General features: G+C 51.1%; 1 protein-coding gene across 14 annotated transcripts in view; it reads left to right on the forward strand.

The window, feature by feature from the left end:
- The window catches only part of FAM110B (family with sequence similarity 110 member B), a 144,520-nt gene extending 127,060 nt beyond the window's left edge, over positions 1–17,460 (forward strand). For 7 of the 14 annotated variants that reach the window (XM_045050183.1, XM_023248664.2, XM_023248667.2 and 4 more), the window contains one exon: positions 14,537–17,460. In XM_045050183.1, the coding sequence (XP_044906118.1) occupies positions 14,866–15,978 (1,113 nt within the window). In that variant the 5' untranslated portion in view covers positions 14,537–14,865 and the 3' untranslated portion in view covers positions 15,979–17,460. Of the gene's footprint in view, positions 1–11,379; positions 11,580–13,386; positions 14,028–14,080; positions 14,230–14,536 lie in introns of those variants that run through there. The other 7 variants (XR_006592774.1, XR_006592773.1, XR_002739628.2 and 4 more) reach the window with 3 other exon arrangements.
- Positions 17,461–18,069: the final 609 nt, after the last annotated feature.

An 18,069-nucleotide genomic window follows, 5' to 3' on the forward strand; every position in this document is an offset into this window, starting at 1 on the left:
TCCTGCTCAGGATACTTTTGATTGTTCCAAAAATGCTTCCTTCGACCGGTCTGCAGATTACTTCTGCGGCCGCCTCGCGGTATTGCTCCAGCTCATTAAAAAAGAACGGTGGCGGGGCGCCTGGGTGGCTCGGTCGGTTAAGCGGCCGACCTCGGCTCAGGTCACGATCTCGCGGTCCGTGAGTTCGAGCCCCGCGTCGGGCTCTGGGCTGACCGCTCGGAGCCTGGAGCCTGTTTCGGATTCTGTGTCTCCCTCTCTCTCTGCCTCTCCCCCACTTGCACTCTGTCTCTCTCTGTCTCAAAAACATGTCACAGACACACGTGCTGTCATTTCTACCCCCTTAAAGAAAAAACCCTCCCTTGACCCTGCTTCCCCTCCAGCTATCACCTCCTGAACCAAGCCGCCAGCCCTCAGTGTCTCCTTTCTTTCTTCCATTCTCTCCTAAACCCCCCGCCCGACGCTTTGCCAAGCTCTGTTTTCCTGAAGTCGGCCGTAGCTTCCACCTTGCTAAAATACACGATCTGTCTTTCCTTTTAGCGGCTCTACTTACCGGACTATGTGTTTTCTTTCTTTCTCTTAGGTATTGCCATGTACGTGAGCCCCGTCTGTATCGTTCATCTTGTTCACGGCCCGGCGTATAGTAGGTGCTCAGGAAGCATCCTCTGAATGAACCGGGATGCCTCTGGCGCTTCCTGCATTCTAGACCGTTCTCTCTGTACAAACTGGCTGGACCATGTCCCTTTAGGGGCCTGTACCCTTGAGGGCAGGGAGATGATAGGAAGCTGTCTTTGCCATATTGAGTGGGTCTCCGTGACCCGAAGGGTTCATGCCCAGGGGTGGGCCCAGCTTCGTCCAGACAGAACGTGGCTTTTATCTCATCCGGTGATGACTGGATTGTTATTTTTCGGTCGTTAGGAAAACACTGTCATTTCCTTAGAAAGATAGAATAATTATTTCCCACAAGGAGGGTAGAGCGCAATTTTGAGATCCCCTTGGAGCATCTTACCAAGCAGAGCTTTTATGGGCACTGCCACAAGTTGGGCTTATCGGGCCGATTTTTCATATTTTACGAATGCCGTCTCACAAAGTTTTCAGAACATCCTCCTGCCTCTTACTCCCCCTCACTGTTTTATCCTCTGGTGCGGCCACTACCGCTAACTGCAGTGCCTCCCAGATTCTGCCGCCACAGCAGGAAGGAGGTTTCGTTAGGAAAGCAGCCAGAGGCCTGGCATCATCTGGGTTGGGGGTGGTGAGGAGGGCGCCCGCTCTGTTCCGTCCGCCCTTCCTTCCTGGCTCTCGTCCAGATCCGGCCCGTCTTCACTCCCTGCAGCCGCAGATGTTTCCATGTCTCCGCAGAGCAGTGGGAGAGCACAGGTTTAGAAAACAGACCTGAGGTCGACACTGAGCTCCTTTGACTGACCGGCTTCACGCCAGCCCCTCAGACTTCCCGAGCCTCAGTTTCCCCATCTGCTAAGGGGGACACATGACACCCGTTGGGCGAGGCTGATAAATGTAAGGCACTTATCCGGCATGAGGTCCGACAGAGGAAAGGTACCCCACAAACGGTTGCTACTGTATTTCTCTTTTTAGACCCAGGGATTGCGCCTAAAATCAAAAGCTTGAGAGATCGTGAAGCACTGAACGTCAATAATTCTTTCCTGTTAAAAAGTAATGGAAAACTCCCATTTCTTGCCACACAAACAAACAAACAAAAAAATGCTAGAGACAGGGGAAAAAAAAAAACTATTTCAAAAAGCCTACCCCCTTTTCTCACTTTGAATGAGTCATTTTTCTTCAGTAAACAGGAGTGAGAAGCTTAAAATTAATCAAGATAGAGGCAGATAGCATCGCTTTGAAGTGAAAGCACGAAGGAGGGCAGTAAAAAAGTACATTGTATGTGAGTGGATACCAAAGGCAGAGTTTTCAGAGCGCGTGAAAGATGCATTTTGTTCATCCAGCAACGCCTGTGGCTTTTTTAAGTCTTTATCCGATTACTTTTGATATAGATTTAAGATTACTGTAATCCTTAGCGCGCCTCTTAAGTGAGCAGCTTTTTGTTTGTGTGTTTGTGCGTTTGGGCAGCAGGAGGAGGGAGACGGGGAAGTAAGCAAAGCCTTGGGGATAGCGTTAGCTTTTATTCTTTTTTTTTTTTCATATTTTTTTAAAATTTTTTTAACGTTTATTTATTTTTGAGACAGAGAGAGACAGAGCATGAACGGGGGAGGGTCAGAGAGAGGGAGACACAGAATCCGAAACCGGCTCCAGGCTCTGAGCGGTCAGCACAGAGCCCGATGCGGGGCTCGAACTCATGGACCGCGAGATCATGACCTGAGCCGAAGTCGGCGGCTTAACCGACTGAGCCACCCAGGCGCCCCAGCTTTTATTCTTTTACACTGAGGCACAGACATGTCCTGAACTGGACTCGGGTCAGACAAGCGTCCCTGCGAGAGATCTCTGAAGCCTGCCGTCCCCAGCAGTAAGTGCTGGGCTGGACAGACAGACGAGAGCCGGGTTGCCCTCAGGTGTGTGCGGCTGGGAGACGAGAGGGCGGGACCGCCACTTGACTATCAGGACCATAAGGGAAGCGCCAGGGAGGAAGGACCGGATGCGGAGAGAGAGGTCAGTAGAGGCTTCTCAGGGGCCTCGGGGACACTTTCTCCAGCCTGGAAGGCTCCGGTCAAGGCCTGGCAGAGGAGCGAGCCGGAGCTGGAAGCAGGCATCAGAGCGCGTGGCCGCGAAGACGGGGTCCTGGCGGCAGGTGGGAGGGGGCTGCGGCCACACACCCAGATTGCCCTTGGCCCCCGGGATCTCCCGTCCCTCCTGGCCCAGTGCCTGCCCCCAGACACCTCCAGGCTAAACTGCCCAGCAGAGCCAACAGTTTGGCCCCGTGCCTGGTGCTCTGGTGCCGGAACGGGCCCGGGCAAGTAGAATGAACTTACCAGTCATTCCTGAGCTCCTTGTCACTTGGACCCAAAAGTATCACTTCAAGCCCAAGTCGTGGTGAAGCCCTACCTCGTGGCGTTCTAGGTTTGGAGATGATTCGCGTGAGACGCGTCAAAACGCTCAAGATCAAAAGATGTGCTGCACAAAACACGTGTCTGGCTACTTACATATCTTATTTTGAAGGTTATTTTTTTCTCCCACAGTGCAGTCTGAATCCTGGAAAATGAGAAAATGCTGTTACGTTTTTTGAGTACGTTTGAGGCAAAGAACTTGTCCGAACCGCTGCGGTACTAAGAGCTATTCGAGAACTCGAAGACGATTCTAGGTGTTCCCTGGCAAAGGAGACCACGTGTTTTGTTTGTTTTTAAGTGAACCCACTGGCTATGCTTGAAAATTCTACCTTGCATTGATGTCCTTTTGCAGCGTATTTGTTCCCTAACCACAATTCCGGGCTAATGTGCCCATGAAGTTGTGAAAGAACAGGTTCTGTGCAGTTGTGTCCTATTATACCAAACTCTGCAGTCCAAAGGAGGTGCTCTGGGGCGCCTGGGTGGCTCAGTCGGTTGAGTGACTTCGGCTCAGAGCCATGATCTCATGGCCCGTGGGTTCCAGCCCCACACCGGGCTCTGTGCCGACAGCTCGGAGCCTGGAGCCTGCTTCGGATTCTGTGTCTCCTTCTCTTTCTGTCCCTCCCCTGCTCATGCTCTGTCTCTCTCTGTCTCAAAAATAAATTAAAAAAAAAAAAACATTAGAAAGAAAAAGGAGGCGATTTGAGTGTGGTTTCAAATTTGTAAACAGTTTATTCCAAGTTTCACTTCCCAAGCTTTATATCTGACATCTTCATTGGGTCTCTGCAATATAAATTGACGTGCTAGATATTCTACGGAGTGGTTAGCGTTTTAGTTCAACTCAAGTGCTTAACTATGTGCAAGGCGGGCAGCTTTACTGGAAATGGCAATAAAAAGTGTGCGATCCCTGCTCTCTGATGCTCTGTGTAGTAAGACAGAATGAAATCACAGTCTTATGTTGCTTGTTGTTCCTTTTAATATCTCTCATTATTTTCATCAAAGTTCGGTTAACTTTCATAGATCCGCAGTCAGTGGTATCACGAAAGAAAATGAAATTAATGGAACCCAATTTATAAACACTTCACCTTCTCCGCTTGTGCATTTAAGCTGTTAGCAAATGGCATGGTTATTTGATTTAGCAAAAAATTAAGGAGATTTCTGTTCCTTCTCCACCTTCTGGGGGAAGCTGGTACTGAACAGCACACAGCCAAAAGAGGAGATTTTTAGGAACTAAAATATAATTAGTATGGGCTCCTATGGCCATATTACCCAAATATAAAACATTCAAAACAACATCATTAAGAGCTCTGGGGTGACAGGTGGGCCGAAGTGTACCTGTACAGACCTGGGTGTAGAGCCAACAGCCACTCAGTATTGAATACCTTAGACTATTTGGACCTCCGTGTCCTCATCTATAAAATCGGGATAATACTTGCTTTAGAGATATCGGCAGGATTGAATTTAAAAACCTATAAGATGCATTAGTACAGTCCTGGGGACATTGTATATGCTTTATAAGAAGTGGCCATGATTAACAGGTTCATTTTCAAACGTAATACAAAGGAATTTACCTAATCCACTTACAGCGAACTTGGCCCACTGTGCAAAAAAAAAAAAAAAAAAAAAAAAAATGCTGCTTTACTTTTTCTCCCTTCAAGTTGAAAAATGGTTCACAATGTTAACACATGTTAAGGTTTATTCCAGAGTAAAATCTCCTCTTCCCCAAGGCTGATCACTAGAAATTAAAAATACTTTCAGAAATAAGGGTTCGATCTATATTGCCACCCTTAATCTCTGTTATCGTATATATGAGCTACGATTGCCGTAGAGGACAAGTCAACACACAGCTAAAGGAAAAAGCAGTATGTGAAGCACAGATGCTTAACATCGATGCTGGTGGGAGAACGTAGGTGCAGGGTCCCCAGATGCACCCAACCCTGGATTCTGGTCAGGGCCATCAGGGGCCACTCACAAGTACTTACCCTTTTGCTTACACAGGGGCACCAGGCAGCCTCGAGGAGGCAGTTGTGAGCACGGATGAGGTGGTCCTCTGACAGTGTCTCCATGCACAACACGGATCCTTTTAGAGTTCTGAATCTTTGAGATCATTGAGCCCCTGGAAGGGTCGCCTGGTCTACCTGACTAAGGGAACCAGCTAACACTGAGACCCACGTTAATTAGCAAGACTTCTAAAGCCTGTGACTTGAGCACACTAGTCTTTAAAAGAGGACAGTGGTCCCTTGAACTTGACGTTAATTTAGAATTTGGCCTCCCGCATTCTCACAGCGGAACTTAAAACCACATAAAACTCTAGGAGAGGATAAAAAGTGGCTGCGAGTGGGATCGTTTTATGTTTGTTTGGATAAGGCAAGCGGTCCTATTGGATTTTCATTAGGAATCCTAGTGGCCCTGTTTTTTAATTACTTGTAGTTATTGTCATTAAGCAAGCCATTGTATTGCCAAATGATTTTGGGGGCCCAGCTACACGCAGCCTTGATTTCTGTAATCTCAGGTGAAAGGCAGGGCTCCCCAACAGTGGAACAAGTTGCTGGCATTTTCTTCGCAGCATTTTCTTCGCCTTTGGCCAAGGAAGAACGTTGGACCAGAAATGTGATTTTTGTCCCCCTGATTCTGTTTTCATTCTAATGGTCTTAAATAGGAGAAAGGCATTTTATTTATTTTTTTTTTAATTTTTTTTTCAACGTTTATTTATTTTTGGGACAGAGAGAGACACAGCATGAACAGGGGAGGGGCAGAGAGAGAGGGAGACACAGAATCGGAAACAGGCTCCAGGCTCTGAGCCATCAGCCCAGAGCCTGACGCGGGGCTCGAACTCACGGACCGCGAGATCGTGACCTGGCTGAAGTCGGACGCTTAACCGACTGCGCCACCCAGGCGCCCCGTAGAAAGGCATTTTAAAGGGAACCCGTAACATTTTAAAATAACGGATTGACTTCAAAATGAAAACGAAGCATTTTCTAAATGACCTTGGAGAATGACATTAAAGAATCCATCATGGATTGAGATTTGACCTGCTCTTTTTCTCCTCCCAGTTTTAGGTTTGATTTCATTTTTAATAATGGCTCTATTATTTACTCTAGCCTGGTTCACTCACATAACTGTTTGCTTTGAAATTTGAAACCACATATTTTCTCTGTAACTCAAATAAAAATGGGGTCATGCGAATGACCTTTCAGACAGAAACTGCATAGTCAATCCACTTTGACAGAAATAGCACACACACACACACACACACACACACGCTATGGCTTGAGAGTAATGGAATCATTTTAAGACAAAAGATCATTCAGTTCCCGTAACGCTCGAGATCTGATGACGGCGATTATCAGTGCCAAGTTGCGGACACTGGGGACGAAATTTAATAACCGCTCACATTTACTGAACAAACGTGGTGCTGAGTTCCATGCTGAGCGCGTTTATGTACCTCACAGAGTTCCCACATCAGCCCTATGGAGGGTAGCAGTCATTACGCATAAGAGAGGAAACTGAGGCACACTCAGCTTGAGTAACTTCCCAGGGTTGCAGACCTTTAGGTGTGGTCGACCTTGACCCCTGGACCTGGGCTCTGAACTGAGGAGTGGCAGAGAGTGAACAGGGGAACAGAAAACCTGAGGGATACTGTGCGGATGGAGCCCTTTTGTTTTCTGGCCTGGATTCAGGAGGGATAAACAGGAAGTGAGTGTGCGCTTTTCTCTGTGCCTGAAGAATTCACCCTGCTGAGTTCTCCTTTCCGTCCCTGGGATGAAATCTCAGATGGCACCCATAGCCTCTTCAGCGGGTCTTAAATAATTGAAAGTTCTCAGATCAGTTTCAGGAACCAAAGAGCCCAGTCCATCGGTCTGTCTCAACCCAAACTCCAGCCTTTCATCCGGTTTAAATTAGCTTCTCCCTCTTCCAGCTCAGGCCTGTGTTGGCTCAGGAGAGAAGGGGGGGGTGAGGATTTACTGTGGAGGAGGGGACGTAATAAACATCGTGGCTTTTCCCCTTTCTTGTTCCAGCTTCTTTCCCTCTCATGAGCAGGCGTCCCTTCTGACCTGAGTAGGTCCCGCGAGGCTGTGTGAATGTGCAGGCCAGGCAGAGTGCTAAGGGGAGGATCGCAAGCTTCCTGCCCTGGGCTCTGACACCTGTCATCTGGTGTGGTCCCCTGGGGACGGGGGATTTCAGAGCTGCCTTTCTTTGGGAGCTTTGGGGCTCCCCGGGGGCAGCCGCACCCCTCCTACCGCTAGGGGGTGCTCACGGCCTCCCACTCAGCGCAGGGCTGGGGGCTTCCTTTTGGGGGTGAATCTTTGGGGGCAATTCTGTTTACCATCACTCCAGAGCACCTTCTCCCAAATACCTAGGTGCACCTAAGAAACCCCCACTCTTGTACTCATGGAAACACGGCTTCATCTCACTGAGATGAAGGTAGACAGGAGCCACCGTCCTCCATCATAGCTCCGAGCAGAGAGCCTGAGACTGCCCTCCATACTGCTTTCCTGAGGCAGAGTTGTCTCCCGTAGCCGCCTTTGTGTGCCCCCTGAGCTTCATGAGGAAACACTGGGCGTAGCAAGTGGCACCCACCCCCCTCCGCTCTTCCCTCCAGCCTTGCTCAGCTCACAGCGCCACCTGGGGGATATTTCCATAACACAGGGCCTCCCCGGTTGTCCCAGTAATTTTCACACCTTGATCAAAATGCAGGCACAAGTTGTGTGCTGCCCCACCAGTGCACCTGGCACATATGAGAGCCAGTGAGACAGACAGTTCCTCTTCGTCCATGTCTATGAAGTCATAAGAAGCTAACGGCGGGGGCGGGGCGCCTCGGTGGTTCAGTCAGTTGAGTGTCCGACTTCCGCTCAGGTCATGATCTCACTGTCGGTGAGTTGGAGCCCCGCATCGGGCTCTGTGCTGATGGCTCAGAGCCTGCAGCCTGCTTCGGATTCTGTGTCTCCCTCTCTCTGTGCCCCTCCTCTGTTCACGCTCCATCTCTCTCACTCTCAAAAATGAATAAATGTTAAAAAAAAAAAAAAAAAAAGCTAAGAGTTGGCCTGTCCATCATCTCTGCACCCATTCCAACATCTTTTTCTATCCCGCGGTTGTAGAGAATGGATGTGCCGGAAGAAACAGGGCTGAAAGGGGGCGCCGCAAAAGGGGGGTAACGGTTTACGCCACCTGTGGAAGACTAAAACAAAGGAATGGAAACCTAGGGCAAGGGTTTGTTATTAAATCATCTGTGAAGACCTACTCTGTAGCCAACCGAAAAAATAAGCCGAAAAAGGACTAGGATACTGGAATCAAAAGTCAAAATGTTAGTGGGAAAAGTCCCCGGTTGCCAAGAACATACGAAGGGATAGTGTGGTTGGAAGAGGATTATTTCACCGACAGCCTGGAGTTGATGTGGATGGCAACACTGAGGCCAAAAAAGAGAAGATTCAGCCGTCAGAATTATAGACGAGAGGGATTCACCGGGCGATGAGACAGAACGAGGCACGTCATTCAGTAATTGAAAAAGTACAGGTCCAGAAAGGGCAGTGGTTTTGACTTAATGCTTCCAGATGGTGGGCCCTCTGATTTCTTAGTTTCTGTGCAATTTGTAGCGTGCAAATGCAGTCTTTTTTTCAAACGTGCTTTTGTGACTTCCCCAGTTACTTTTCCACTTTTGGTACTCTCCTTTGCTTTTGCACTTTTTGCAAGTTACTCTCCCAGCATGAAAGAAATGAATAAAAATGAGCATGCGCTAGGACGGGAACACGTTGAGAACATGGCATATTAATTAAAATGGACGCATTAACGTCTTCCAAATGGAATGGCGTTGCTCCCTTGAACCCACAGAACTGAGCATTATTTGTGAATGCATTTTGCTTCGATAAAATAATTTCTGTGAGAACCACAATATTGTTAACCGTGTGTGATGGGTATTAAGGACGTGACAAACGTTGTGAATGGTTAGGAGACCATTCACCACCATGCTGCTGGTTAGGAGACATCTGAGGCAGAGGGGAGGACAGGTGTGAATGCACACAGCTGGTCTGGAGGGACAGACTACCATAGTTCATTTTGGCTCAGGCCTGGGGTGCAGAGGAGGGAGGGATGGAAGAGAGAGTGTGTACCTCCCCACAAACCACTTCTCGGCAGTCAAACTGGGAGCCAGAATCGTCCTCAACACGCCCCCCTCACCCTCCACACCCAGCGCGTCTCCAAGTTCAGCCCAATGTACTTCTTCCAATGTCTCTCGAAATTGTCCACACTTCTCTCCATCCCCAGAGACACCCTCCGCATAACGGTTATGAATGAAAAGTGTCTGTGCCCTTATCTAACCTTCTCGGGTCCTGTAAAGAGGTGGGTACTATTATCGTCCCCATTTTGGAGACGGGGAACCCGAGGCCCAGGAAGATGCCCTAACCTGCCCACGGCGGCTCAGCCATTGCAGGGCTGAGCCAGGATCCAGACCCAGAGGCAGCTACTCCAAGCCCAGCCACCTTCTCCCTCCCCCGGACGGTTCTGACTCTTCTATTGTGAGTGCATTTCTCTTACGTTTGTAAAGAATCCAAAGGTTAACACTGTCGTGTGAAACTCTGCATTTTTGCCGCGCCGACAAGGATGTCTGTCTGTCCTTAAGTGGGAAAAACCGAGACTGTAGTTGCAAGAGTGACCCTCCTACCAGGTTGGGGTTCGATGCCTCAAGGCGGTAGCACAAATACTGTTACCACAACAAACAAAAAGATCAGAAAGCAGCATGGCCCAGGTTGATACGTACTGTCAGTGTTCCGTGCCCTGACTTGGTAGGAAGTCGGAAGATCGGCTCTTCGAGAATTCTTACTTACCTGGAAGGTAAACCGCTTCTTCTGTTGTCCGCCTCCAGGAATGTTTGAGCTGAAGGCATTTCCAAGCTCGCCAAATTCAACACATTCAGTTTTCGTGGAGAAGGTGACGTTTGGTGACCGCAAGTGGAATTCGGTTCCCACCTGACGGCAACATTTCCACCTTTTCTCCGTAGTAACGCGCGTGGGAAATGGCCAGTCTTCACATAGCTAAGGAATGTCTGTGGGTGAATCCGGGACTGTGTCGAGTCCCCAGGTCCTGGCTCTAACTCCCTTGCTTTCTCCCTACGTGCCCCAAAGACCCCAGACTTGAATTCACTTGAGAGACAAGAAAGCTTGGCTGTTTTCCTCTGCGCCCGAGGCACTGGGGTTCTAACCTGATGCTCGCGAGTGCAGCGGTGGGCTTCCTCTCGCCCCTCAAAGGTGCACCAGCTTCCTAGGCCTCGCCTGGGATCTGTGAGCGGCACAGGATCTAGGTCCCCCCCCACCCCAGATCTACTTCAGGAGTGGGCGTTTGCAGGGCATCCCCTGGGGTGCACGGGCACGTAACAGCTTGAGAAACACTGCTTCAAGTGGGTGAGAGTCACCATGTGCGTCTGTGGCCTCCAGCCCTCCCCACCCAGAGCAGGACCCCCCCACAGATAACGTGACCCCTCTAGCCCCTCTGCTCCACGGGGGGAGGAACCGGCAGGGCCCTGCCCCTGTCACCCGAGGCCAGATTGCTGTGGAGTTCACGTGCACCCTGATACGGCGGACCGTTTTGTGTCTCACCTCTGCCAAGCTTTGTTCTCCGGTTCATTTTTTACTTCCGTGAAATGTTCAAATGGATATTAAACAGGGGAGAATGTAGCCAAATAGTTGGTGAGCGGAAGTGTCTCTCTGCCTCGGGCTTATGTTCCCTCTTCGTAGAGGTAAGTCAGGGATCAGGCAGGACTGTATAATTACCTTTGTCGATGAAATTCTAGGCGGCAGAGCTCTGATCTTCCTTTCCTAGAATAAGGTAAAGAAGTAGAAGCCCCTCCTGGCCGGTGCCTGGCCACACCCGAGGGACCTGTCCAGGGGTCAGAGGGGCGTCCTCTGCTCCCCGAGCAGGGATCGTGGTTGTCACACACTCATGACCTCGAGATGTGGCCCCGGGGTTCCAGGCACGGCATCTACCATTTGACCGATCTCAGCCAGCACCGTGTCAACGTTGAAAAGGAAAAGAACAGAAGTTAGGGATTATGGGAGCATTAAAAGAAGGAGCACCGAAGCCGCCTTCATTAGGTCTGAAGTAGCTGTAGTTTGTTGGCCAAAACAGATCCTGTAGCACCCAACCTGTTTCTTCCAGGAAGATGCTTTTCCTTTTCCTCTCCAAAGAGTCCGGATTAAAACGTGTAGGCTCGGAACCTGGTCGTTTGTAAATATCAGGGCATTGAAAGTTACTAGGCAGATTGGGGGTGCCAGAGGAAAGGGAGAGGGAAGGGGTGGAAACAACAAGGAAACGCAGTGCGAACTGCTTCCAGTCACAACCTTTCTAACATAATCTTTTCACACCGGTTTTGTTCTAGTGCGTGCTTCCGAAGGTTAGATGGCGTGGAACAGATGGGAGTGCCTGCGGGAGCCATCCTGAGCGTCTGCCTCTGTTTACCCATTGCCTCGCCTTTTTTTCCACGAAGAAAGCAAACTGTGAAAGCAAGACAGGGAGCTTTCTGAGGCGGGTGCCCGGGTATTTAAATAAACTGGTGTCTGCCAGTCTTGTGAGCCGAAAGTAATGATTTTTGTTTCGTGTTCTCAACGACACCAAAGCCCGCCTTAACAGACAGGGCCATGCGGTACGGTCAGGTCAGTAGCAGTGGAGGTTGGGGCTTCTGGTCTTAGCAGGATAGGGTTAGAAGGGGAGACAGTCGAGCAGGCCAGCATGGGCTCTAATGCCAGTTCATATTACATGATAAGGACAATTCATCATGCGGAGAATATTGTCCTAAGAACGGTAAATACAGGAACCACAATGCAGTCCTGAGCCAATATTCCCATATGCCATTTTGAAATTGGAAGTAGCTCGCTCCTTCTTGGCTGCTCCAAACCACATGACTTGGAGGGAGGAGGGAACCACATGACTTAGAGGGATAGGAGGTGCTTGGGTGAGATTCTCAAGATCTTGGGAATCTCACCCAAGCACCTCCTATTCCAGATGAGGAGACGAGGCCCCAGCAGAAGAGGCTCCAGGAGCTCTGTCTCCTGCAACCCACTGGACGATCCTCTCCCCTCGGCTCACCTTCCCAGAGGTTGGCTTTGGTCCCTGAGCACAGAGCTGTTGGGCGCCAATCTCAGTCCTGTCCTTCACTGTGTCCCCAGATGTACTGCCCCTGTCCCCTCTGTGGACACGGTTGGAAACTCCAGAGGTAACTAATCAGAGGAGACGTTACACATGCTGGGAAGAAACGTCGCCTGTCCTGGGGGCAGCCTGCTGTCGCGCACTCCGTTTGTGATCCGGTGGATTGCCTCTGACCCCAGGCTCTCCTGCCTGTTTTGGCCCTGAGCCCCTCTGTGAAGGGAGCCCCAGTTCATCTTCCCAGGAAGGTGGACCCAGGTTGGTGGATGACCAAACGCAGAAGACTCCGCAGAGAAATAGTCGCTCCCTTCTGGCATTTCGCTCAAAATGTGTTCAAAGAAACAATCTCACTGAATCCATGAGAGGGGGGAGGAGGCGGTGACATTTTAAACTACATAGCGCACAATTAAAGGAAGTTATTGTGTAGGAATTGCCTTGGGGCTTCTCAACTCTCGCATAGGAAAATATTTTTATTAGAACAAATCCTTTTGCAGATTCCCCAAATCGTCTCTTAACAAAACACGGCGATGGATGTATTTGGAGATTGAGCTTGTAAAAGATGATGAGAGAGGAATCTCAGGCTTCCCTCCCCTCCCCACCTCCATGCTTGTTATTAATGGACCCTTCATTTTCTTAACGTGAGAGCAGATGATTTTATACGTACGCCACTTTATTTTGTAAATTAGTTATTTGATGTTAGTGAGTACATTACCCTTAATATTGCTTATTATAACCAAAGATGCTGAAAAGTGCTGTAACCAGTTACCCTGGGATGCTGACGCATTCATAAATGTTCTCTGTCGGCGGTAACAGGCAAAGAGACTTGTTCTTAGAAAAACGCTACATGGGACACCTGGGTGGCTCAGTCGGTTAAGCGCTGGACTTTGGCTCAGGTCATGATCTCACAGTTCCTGGGTTCGAGCCCCGCCTCGGGCTCTGTGCTGACGGCTCAGAGCCTGGACCCTGCTTCCGATTCCATGTCTCCCTTTCTCTCTGCCCCACCCCCGCTTGTGCTCGCTCTCTCTCTCCCTCTCAAAAATACATAAACATAAAATTTTAGGGGGCGCCTGGGTGGCTCAGTGGGTTGTGCCTCCAACTTCAGCTCAGGTCATGATCTCATGGTTCGTGAGTTCAAGGCTCATGTCAGGATCTGTGCGGACAGCTCAGAGCCTGGAGCCTGCTTCGGATTCTGTGTCTCCCTCTCTCTCTGCCCCTCCCCTGCTCGCACTCTGTCTCTCTCTCTCTGTCTCAAAAATAAATAAACATTTTTTTATTTTTTTTGAAAAATGCTACATATATCGTTCACTAAGTAGAGAGACAGCCGATAGATTGATACTGGGAGTATTGATAAATGTTTCGTTGTGGTGGTTTTGGTTGCGGGCGGGGGTGGTCAGAGTGTTCAGAAAGCCACAAATAATACATCCGTGAATACTCAATTCTTGCACCAGTTTTCTAGAGCACAGACATGCTTAGGTATGATTGACATCTTCACGTGTTCTTGGTTCTTAGTTCTCCAGGGGATTGGGGAAAACACATACCACAGAGAAACCCTTGATTTCTGCTCATGAAGTGTGAAACATTATGGAGCATTTATAATCAAATTAGTTAACTTGGTTAATCCGGAGGTCTTTCTAGTTTTCTTTTTTAATTAAAAAATAAATAAATAAATAAGCTTGCTTTATTTAACAGGAGGAGCTCCATGCCGTAGACTTGGCTTTCGGGAGAAAGTGCTTTCAAATATATGGGTTGTCCAAAGTAAGATAACTGAAACCTGCTTTTAAAAAACTTGTTTCCATCTCTGCTGCCAATCCCGTGGCTCGCCCCGTTATCTTCAGCTTTTGAAGAGTGAAGGAAGCGCTCCTTTCAGACGTTACTGAGCGGTCGGTAGGAAGAAACCCCGAAGCGGTTTTGCGCCGGCCGGCCGCCCGCCGGAGGGAAGGAGACGGCGCTCCCCGACTCCCCGACTCCCCGACGCGGTCGCCGGCGCGGATGCGGGAGCCTCGCAACGCCGCGGGGTTCAGGGCCCCGGGGACCCGGCCCTGGCCAGGCCCGCATTTCCACACCCACCCAGGATTTGCTGGGTTTGGTGCGAGGGACGCCCGCCGGGCGTGATCGGGGGGCGGATCGCGGCCACGGGGAGGCAGCCGCGAGAGCCCGCACGCGTGGGAGAGCGCGGCCCCCGTGCGCGCGCGCCCGGAGCCCCCGCGTCCGACTGAGGGCGCCCGGGGCGCGCGCTCCGGGCCCCGGGGCCCCGCCGCCCAGGCGCGGCCGGCGGGGGTGGGGTGGGGGGGGGGGGCGGCGGCGGGGGCGGGGGCGCCGCGGGCTTTCTCTGTTGCTACAGCCGTGATGTCACTCGCCCGTCCTAACCCGCGGTTGGTTGTTGTGTGTTTCAGCTCTGCCTGCAGTCGAACACAAAGACCCGGAGGAGACTCCCACGTCGTTCGGGGAGAAGAAAGGAGGCGGCCGGGCGCATCAGAGGCACTCGTGGCTCGTGGCCTTCCGGAGAAGGGGGCGAGCGGATCGGAGGCGGGGGGCGCGGGGGGCGGTCGGCGAGCCGTGAGATGAGGCGCCGCCGCCGCTGTTGCTGCTGCTGCTGCTGACGACTCCCAGACCCCAGGCTCCGTGCGCCGCCCTGCGTGCTTCATGTACATGTGTCTGCCCCGCGCACCCGGAGGCGCCCAGACGAGAATCCAACACGGCTGCCGGGGAGAGGCCACCCACCATGCCCACGGAGACGCTCCAGACAGGTAGCATGGTGAAGCCGGTCAGCCCCGCGGGCACCTTCACCTCGGCCGTGCCCCTGCGCATCCTCAACAAAGGCCCCGACTACTTCCGCAGGCAGGCCGAGCCCAACCCCAAGAGACTCAGCGCCGTGGAGAGGCTGGAGGCCGACAAGGCCAAGTACGTCAAGAGCCAGGAGGTCATCAACGCCAAGCAGGAGCCCGTGAAGCCGGCCGTGCTGGCCAAGCCGCCCGTGTGCCCCGCGGCCAAGCGCGCCCTGGGCAGCCCGACGCTCCGCGTGTTCGGCGGCCACGCCAAGACCGAGAGCGGCGTGCAGAGGGAGACCCTGAAGCTCGAGATCCTGAAGAACATCATCAACAGCTCGGAGGGCTCCAGCTCGGGCTCGGGGCACAAGCACAGCGCCCGGAACTGGCCGCCCCACCGGCCGGACTCCGCCGACCTGCAGCGGCACTCGTTCGCCGAGTCCCTGAAGGTGTACCCCACGCAGGGCCGCGGCAGCCCGCAGGAGGGCGGCTCCCACGGGGGCCGGCGGCTGCTGGAGCCGGCGGCCGAGTCCTTCCTCCACGTCTCGCACAGCTCCTCGGACATCCGCAGGGTGACCAGCGCGAAGCCCTTGAAAGCGATCCCCTGCAGCAGCTCCGCGCCCCCCCTGCCTCCCAAGCCCAAGGTCGCGGCCGCGGCCACCGCGAAGTCCCCCGAGGCCGACGCGGTGGAACCGGCCTGCGGCGTCAGCCGGAGGCCCTCGCTCCAGCGGTCCAAGTCGGACTTGAGCGACCGGTATTTCCGGGTGGACGCGGACGTGGAGAGGTTCTTCAACTACTGCGGACTGGACCCCGAGGAGCTGGAGAACCTCGGCATGGAAAACTTTGCCCGGGCCAACTCCGACATCATATCCCTCAACTTCCGCAGCGCAAGCATGATCAGCTCAGACTGCGAACAGTCTCAGGACAGTAACAGTGACCTTAGGAATGACGACAGTGCCAATGACCGGGTGCCCTACGGCATCTCTGCCATCGAAAGAAACGCGAGGATCATCAAGTGGTTGTATAGCATCAAACAAGCCAGAGAGTCACAGAAGGTCTCCCACGTGTGAGACAGAAAGGCCGTGGGAAGGAGGGAGGGGTGGGTCTCTGTCTGTGCATCCGCAGTCGTGAAGGGTGTGAGGTCTCCTTGAAGTGTTGTGAGCTTCTCCACTCTCTTTGTGTTGCTTGTTGTGCAATGTTTCCAAGTTGCATGCCTGTCAACATGGGGACCGACCCGGCTTCCACGTCCACCATCGCTGCAGAGCCCGGCTGAACGCACGTCACCTGCCAAGAGTTTGCGGCCAGAACCCAACTAGGGCTTCGATCTTTTGAGCAAAACTGTTTACACGAAAAACGGTAGACAACTTCTTCGATATTTATGTGGTTCTTGTGTTTTTCTATCCCGCGCTATTGTGTCTTAATTAAAAATCTCATCCACTGGCTTTTAAGTTGAGAGGAGAACCGTTTCGAAGTAAAAAGCCAATTTGCCTACACGCGAGACCCAAACGGTGGGGAAGGAAATGGGATCTGCTACCAAACGGATAACAGTGACTGACCTGAGTGAGAGAACCAGGCTGGGTTTTCTGAGGAAGAAAAGCGGTGAGCCTGATGTTAAGCGTTCGCGTATTGGAATTCTCCTGCCACTCGTTAAAGTAATGGGGCAACCGTGCTACGTTCTGTGTCCGACTCCGTGTGTAAAATGTTGGTGCTTCTGTGTAATACTGACCCCGAGGAAAGACAATCAGATACAACGAGGGCGATTAAATCTAGGAGTCCGGGGGTTGGGGGTTTTGTTGATGTTCTGATTTGGGTTGATTCCAAAATTCCTACTATTAATCTTTTGACGGGAATGGCCATCCTAAAGCTGATACTAAATGTCTTAAAAAACAAAACAAAACAAAACAAAAAGGTTTTTGATCAAGAACTGATTCTATGCTGATTCTCTTCCCTCTCTCCTCCCCTTCCTGCGTTGTTGATTTATTTGGGAGAGGGGGGTGGGGCTTGAGCAGGTTTGAGTTCTCTGAAGACATAAACACAAATGGAAATACCAGCCATATCAGTATAGAGCCTCCCATGCAGAAGTGAATACCTTCCGTAGCTGAACCATATCCGAGCAGTGCGATTGTGTTGTCTTGCCTATGTTATTCTCTCAGGCTGTGGACCTTTGTTACAGCTCTAGGAAACTGTAGAGACATGATGCCATGTAGCTTCCCGTCCCCCCCCCCGCCCCGCCCCCCCGCCTTTGGTCTCTAGTGCTGCCTATCACCTTATTCCCCGTTTTCCCCAGTAACCTGTCCCGCAGGTGGTTAGTTAGCTGTGGACCAGCTGATAGTCGCGGTGCGGTCGCAGAGAGGTAAACGTGTGGCAGTCTGCTTCATTGCTCTGTACTCATGCCCCGAAGTTCTCAGCAGCACTACCTTAGACTTCATCGGCTAATGGGAAACTTTTTATGGTGTAAATGCTGTAAGACTTTGTACATACTTCAGTTGTTATGAAATCTTTAAGAAACAAAAAAAAAAAAGTTACGCTAATAAATAGCTCTGGTGCAGGCACTAATGGTGGTGGTTTCTCTTTGTCCTTTTCTTTGCTCCCTCCTTCAACGTTTAACTTTGGACTGTGGGCCAGAAGCGGATTTTTGATCGTGTTGAAGACACATTGTTTCATTAAGTTATTTTCACCACATCACAGTTCTTCCGAATGATAGCGATAGCAATGTGCTTTTGTTAAAATAGCTTCATCCGGCTTCCTAAAATATGCTGCCTCTTCTTTACTTAGTTCACACGTTTGTTATTTTTACCTTTTCTTACACATCAGGATTTTTCACATCTTCTCCAAGACTCCAGTTGTAAATATTTATGAGTTCATACAGCGGAGACATCCCCTTGAATGGTCTTTATTTGTACAAGCCCGACATCGTGAACATTACCTGTGTCCATACGCCTGCCCACCCGTTCATTCGTTCCTCTTTCAACAGGTCATTGGACGAGCGGCTCCCTTTTTCAGCACCCACGGTAGGCACATGACTATCGTGGTCAACATCACGGTCTCTGCCTCAAGGAGCACAGGTTCTCACATTTACTTTCCGAGAAACATCATTCTTCTTAATGGACCTACCTTATCTCCTCTTATGAGGACATTGAGTATTCAACTGTTTACTGAAT

This window comes from Felis catus, chromosome F2, assembly GCF_018350175.1.
Source record: "Felis catus isolate Fca126 chromosome F2, F.catus_Fca126_mat1.0, whole genome shotgun sequence".
In the NCBI taxonomy this organism is placed as follows: Eukaryota; Metazoa; Chordata; class Mammalia; order Carnivora; family Felidae; genus Felis; species Felis catus.